The following is a 6486-nucleotide window of genomic DNA, read 5'->3' as shown; positions in this document are numbered from 1 at the left end:
CTAGTACTAATAGTAATACATTACAGTATTATGCGTATACTACTACTAGTAATATAACTTTACAGTTTACTGAGTAACCAGCTAGCTTTAGAACTTTATAGGTATATAGCCACAGGCCCTTGGAGGCTCAAGTTTCAAGAAGAGTATAAGATTACAAAGTGATTATTTCCCCGGCAAGCCGGACAACTAAGCTAAGAAATCAAACTAGCTTCTCCGGCAAAAAGCAGACTATGCCTGCGCCAAACTCCATGCCGGATAAACAAGTGCCTAATGCCGTAGCGCCATGCTACCTCGTGGCAAACTGCTCACAGTGTAAGTTCTCTCCGCCAGGCGCGCTGCGTAGACCACGTCTTCCCGCCTAATACAGCGGTGGCGGGACACTTCGGTCTGCCGCAGAATTTAACTATGATTTTCAGCACTGCTTCTACGGCAAAGCCGGAGAAGCAGTGCTGAAAACGTACACTTGTTTCTCCGGCACCGGAGATCTAACAAGAAATTTGTTCTTAATTCTCCGGCGGCCGGAGAACTACCGATGGTTTTCACCGCTGCTTCTCCGGCTGCCGGAGAAATAATACCAGCCATAAGATTAAGAGCGAAGTGGCGCTTCGCTCTTATACTCTTCTTGAAACTTGAGCCTCCAAGGGCCTGTGGCATAGCCCTTCGCTCTGCCACAGCCCACAGGCTCCTCTGACAGCTTGTTCTCAGAAGGGTGGTTTAAACACAGGCACTTGGAACGTCTCAATAAAAAAAAAGAGAAGGTAAATAAACACGAAATGTATTTACTACCAAAGTTTTAATGTTTCTCTACACTATTTCGCCTATAATCACCTGTAAATTCCGGTCAAATGCTCATCTGCAACACACAAGTACACCGCACGCTAGCTGCTGCACACTGACACATAAATATATAGCGTAAAAATAATAATACTATATATTTATGTGTCAGTGTGCAGCAGCTAGCGTGCGGCGGCCAGCCTGTAACAGTGTGTTGCAGATGAGCATTTGGACGGCATTTACAGGAAAGCAGACTTGACCCTGGTAGTGGTACCACTTTTTTAGCAATAATTACTGAATCAGTCTATATGTTCATTATTGACAATGATCAGCTTCAAGAGCTTGCTAATTTACGCATTTCTATTCTATAAAGGGCTCTAATCCTAATCTAATCCAATGCAGCTGTGAGACCAACCGATTATATAGTCATACCAGGGAAAAAAATATAATTTATTTTTCGGGGGCTACTTTTCAAGCTCGCGTGCATGAAAATAGCACTCTAAAATTTGGTTTGCATTGAACTCTATGCAAATTTCCGGGGCTCTTTTTGGCATTTCCGGGGCTCTTTTTGGCATTTCGGGGGCTAAATCGCTAAATCGCCCCGAGCCCCTGTGTATTTTTTTCACCGAGTCATACAGTAAATGACTGCTTCTTGAAGCTAACTATACCGTTTAACCCTAACCGTCATTTTTCATATATAGTTGATTTGCATGGGAAGCTTGTACATAGGATGGCCTTCTAAGCAATACTTACACAATTGGAAATTTCTACAGAATGACGCTGTCCGACCAGAAGGTTGCCCTCGTTACGGGTGCCAATGGTGGGGTCGGTTTGGCACTGTGTGAGAGGATGCTGGCTGAAAACCCCAAACTAAAACTGATACTTGCGTGCCGGAACCTGGCCAGAGCTATTGCGGCAAAGAAGGTGCTGACGACCGGAAGACCAGCGGCCAGCGTCGACATCGTACTGATGGACGTCAGCTCCGTGGCGTCGGTCTACCGCGCCGCACGCGAGATCTCGCAGGCGTACGACAGGCTCGACTACCTGTTCCTCAACGCCGGGTTCATGAAAGTGACGCACGTAGACTGGCAGTCGTTCTTCGGCCGCCTCTTCACGGCGCAGTGCGTGGAGATGCTGGCAACGGGCAAGGGCCTCCTCGTGCAAGACGGGCAGAAGACGCCCGAAGGCCTGCAGGCGGTTTTCGCGACGAACCTCTTCGGCCACTACGTTCTCCTGCGCGAGGTCGACGCGCTGCTGCGTCGCGGCGCGCGCGTCGTGTGGACGTCGTCGGTGAACGCGAGCAGTGCGGAATTCGACATCGCCGACGTGCAGTGCGCGCGCGGCGCCGAGCCGTACGCGTCGTCGAAGCACGCCGTCGACCTGACGAGCGTCGCGCTGAGCGAGCGCTGGCGCGACCGCGGCGTACACTCGCACGTCACCTGCCCGGGACTCGTGCTGACCAATCTGACGTACGGCATACTGCCGCGATGGTTCTGGACTCTGATCGTGCCGCTGCTCTACCTGATGCGCGTCTTCCTGCCCAGTAACACCATCGACCCGTACCACGGCAGCGAGGCGCACGTCTGGGTGGCCAACCAGCGCGCCGAGTCGCTCGACCCCGCACTCAAGTACTGTAGCCGGGTGTCCGTTCTCGGCAACGCCTACACCGACGCGTTGAAGTTGGACGTGACACTGGACGAGGGAGAGCACCTGCTTGACCAGTTGAGCCAGCTTGAGCTGGATATGAGGCAGAAATTTAAAAAATAAAGTACAATTTTAATAAGCGAGTAATTGACCAGTTAGTGTCGTAGTCATAAATTGGATGTTGTCGGCACTTCGATCATTTGGCTTTAAAATATTGTGATATGATTTGTTGTAATGTTTATTAATTTGAATGCTTTTATGCCTTCTTACCCATAAGCAGGAGTCATAACATTGTATTTGCTCCTGCCGTAAGTGAAACATAATGCACAGTGAAATACCACACAGTGCTACATGATGGGCATATGTGTAGTGTCATGGCAATTCCGGTACAATGTATTACTAGTCCAATGAATTGATATTATGATATTCATTGTATTTTTACTGTAACTTTGATGTCATTTACTCAAAGCGACAATCTAAGTACTTGTATTTATTTTATCTGAGAAAATATACTAAATACAAGTAAATGTTCACTAAGTTTATAAAAAAAATTAACGGGAAATGATGTGATAGAAATATTTGTTGATTGTTTAACGAAAATTATTGTCATTATTTAACTAATTTTGAGATAAATAAATCAGTAATTTTTCTATTGATATTCTTTTCATGCATTTACTATTAAGATTAATTATATCAATATCAATATCTCTCTCTATATATATATATATACAGTAGCGGGATACCCGGCGTTGCCCGGGGAAATCAGTGGCGTTACTCAGTTGGTGACCGCTTGGTTGAAAGGAAAATACCCAAAAAAATCGGGTATCTATCTATCCATGCATCCATCCATCCATTCATTGCATTCCATGCCATGCCATCCCATCCCATGGCACCGCATCCCATCCCATCCCATATCCCATCGCATGCCATCTCATCGCATCCCAGGCCATGCCATGCCATGCCGTCCCATCCCATCCCATTGCACCGCATTCCATCCCATCCCATCCCATCCCATCCTATCCCATGCCATCCCATGCCATCCCATCCCATCCCATTGCACCGCATTCCATCCCATCCCATCCTATCCCATGCCATGCCATGCCATCCCATCCCATCCCATCCCAGTGCATGCCATTCCATCCCATCCCAACAGTAAAAAATAATAAGAAATCAAAAGATAAAAGTTATTAAAATAAAAAAGTCAAAAATTATAAATAATAAAATGAAATTATATAAAAAATGTAATAATATTTGATCTGTAACCTACATAGGCTTCCGTGAAGTGTTCCCGTCAGTTTGCGCTATTATTATCATCTACCATAGTTTATTCTGGATTTTTACTAAACGTTTAAATGTAGTAAACAAAATTGAAATTAACGGTGAATACGGCAGAAGTACATACTAAACAGTCCAAAAGTAAAGAAACAAAGCATTTCCCGAGGTGGGATTCGAACCCAGAATCAATGGTTTAGGAGTCCAATGCTTTATCCATTCGGCTATTGGGCCGTTATGGTTATACACCATGGATTCACACGTATGTGATGTATAATGTTAATCTGTACGCCATCTATTTATGAATAGAATTTTTATAAATTTGTAACTTTTCAACTTTTTTGAAATTTTGTTTCTGCCAGAACCACCTCCCATACGTGCCAATTCTGAAAATACATTAGTTTTCCTCTAGGCTGCGGAGTTCTCTAGTTATGCGCGAAACACACACATTCGGCTGAACAACTTTATATATATAGATATGCAAGTGCTTATAAATACCATTATATTACCATTGCCATTCATATACTATTATAAATACCATTATATATATAATATTATAAATACCATTATATATATAATATTATAAATACCATTATATATATATTATTATAAATACCATTATATATATAATATTATAAATACCATTATATATATACTATTATAAATACCATTATATATATATTATTATAAATACCATTATATATATATTATTATAAATACCATTATATATATATTATAAATACCATTATGTATATATATCAAGAGCTTATAAATACGGGTACTATACCGTATAAACACGGGTATTTATAAGCTCTTGATATAATAATTAATATACTATAAGCACACTGTCTGTGTATTGGTGCCTCCCCTTAAACTACCAAGTCCCTACCCAGCATGTACTATTAGGCTTGAGAAATATTTTCATTAATGATGACAGAATTTGTACAAACAATGGAAATCGGCCGACTTTTCCGCCATAGTGATGCCAGTGCTCGCTAGCTGCCATTATTCGAAACTATGGTGAAAGGTGGCTGTAGAGAGAGAGATATCTTTGAAGTAGTATGGACATGATCCTCATTTTTAGTGTCTTCCACGATGCTAAATTTCACTCTAATAATTTACATGCCTTTTACTGCGACTCGTTACAAATTAGTTACCGAAGTTACACAGTAATATATCTTAAATGAATAAGAAAATAAAGGAACCCGGGGATTGTCACCTGTGAGCTTTTCCTGTTTTGTCTAGGTGGGATGGCCTCATCAGAGCAGCGGGTCGTGTGTGTGGGGCTCATCTGCTTCGACATGATCACTGTATGCGACGGCTTTCCACTCGAAGATACCGACACGCCCTGCAGGGAGCAGCACTGGGCGCGCGGCGGAAACGCGTCGAACAACTGCACGGTGCTGCGGCAGCTCGGCGTGCCGTGCGAACTCGTGGGCACCCTCGCGGCCGACGACGCCGCCAAGTTCCTACGCGACGACCTCTCCACGTGTGGCATCCCTCACGACCGCTGCGTCGAGGACCCCGCGGGGGCGACGCCCACCGCCTTCATCATCATCAACGCCCTCAACGGCTCGCGCACGATACTGCACGAGAGCACGCGCGCCTCGGAAGTGACGGCGGCGCAGTTCGACGACGTCGACTTGCGGGGGTGCGGCTGGGTGCACTTCGAGGGCCGATCGCGAAACGTGGCGGAGATGCGCGAGATGGTGGCGAGGATTCGCCGCGACGACGCCGCAGACTCCATCGTCGTGTCTGTCGAGCTCGAGAAGCCGCGGCGCGAGATGGAGCAGCTTCTCCCGCTCGGAGATTTCGTCTTCGTCGGCAAGGAGTTTGCCGTCTTCAGCGGGTACGAGTCGATGCGGGCGGCGGTCGAGGGCCTGCGGGAGAAAGTCCGCGGTGGCGCCACCGTCATTTGTCCGTGGGGAGAAGAGGGTGCTTGTGCGAGCACGTCTGATGGCACGGTGTTCACGGCCGCAGCCGAGCCGCCGGAAAAGGTCGTGGACACGATTGGGGCGGGCGACACTTTCATAGCAGCCTGCATCGCGCAGCTGTACAAAGGCGCCTCTGTGGAGGCGGCCATTCAAGCAGGATGTCGGGTGGCAGGTGCAAAGTGCGGCCAGATGGGACTCAAGGACCTGAAATTACCTCCTCCTTCACCCCTCTGCAAACCACGTGAGGGGACAATTAATTTAAATCTCTAGTGCGCGGTATCTGTGACACTGTCGCCATCTTTTTAGCGCAGGTTAAACACACTTCAACACTTTTAACCTCACAATGATATCAGGAATGTATAGATAATAATAATATATAATAATAGATCTAGTTACACTCCTGCTGATACAGGGAAGTCTTGACAATAATATCAAGTCATAGACGTAATTGGTTAAATATTTTATTCGTAACATGAAGACTATGGTGTAGTCTTGAAATCTGGTAGTATCATTTTGCATTCTCACTCACTATATAAGAAATGCTGTGGCAAAATGTACAGTGTCCATACCTACTATGTAGCATCTATTTGTTATTATACAAACTGTAGTGTATTTCTAGTGTGCAACACAGTGTAACAACATTTACATGTGTAGCATAATAGACATAAGCTGCGTTTACACGAGATACACGGCCTCGCTGGTTCCGTACTTATCTGGTGCTGAATTCGGCTGAAATACCGTGCTAACATAACCCGCAGCGCTCACACGAGAATCGAGGCTTAGCTGGCTAGGTATAATATAGACTGGTACCCGGTCGACAGTTCCACACACTATACTAACGTCGTGTAGCGAACAGGTACCA

At 45.5% G+C, this 6486-nt stretch overlaps 2 protein-coding genes across 2 annotated transcripts; both read left to right on the top strand.

Annotated features, from left to right (window-relative positions):
- The first annotated feature begins 1489 nt into the window (after window positions 1–1489).
- Window positions 1490–3031, top strand: LOC106814670 (3-keto-steroid reductase-like). The gene has a single exon (XM_014819017.1). It carries the CDS (start codon window positions 1549–1551, stop codon window positions 2539–2541), a length of 993 nt encoding a protein of 330 aa, XP_014674503.1. The 5' UTR covers window positions 1490–1548; the 3' UTR covers window positions 2542–3031.
- A 1884-nt stretch (window positions 3032–4915) lies between these two features.
- Window positions 4916–5894, top strand: LOC106814666 (ketohexokinase-like). The gene has a single exon (XM_014819013.1). The coding sequence runs from the start codon at window positions 4941–4943 to the stop codon at window positions 5892–5894; it is 954 nt and encodes a 317-aa protein (XP_014674499.1). The 5' UTR covers window positions 4916–4940.
- The last annotated feature ends 592 nt before the right edge of the window (window positions 5895–6486 follow it).

The sequence above is a fragment of the Priapulus caudatus genome, unplaced genomic scaffold (genome assembly GCF_000485595.1).
Source record: "Priapulus caudatus unplaced genomic scaffold, Priapulus_caudatus-5.0.1 Scaffold960, whole genome shotgun sequence".
Taxonomy (NCBI): Eukaryota; Metazoa; Priapulida; class Priapulimorpha; order Priapulimorphida; family Priapulidae; genus Priapulus; species Priapulus caudatus.
The sequence above is the reverse complement of the archived record's forward strand: the minus strand, read 5'-3'. Positions and strand labels throughout refer to the sequence as shown.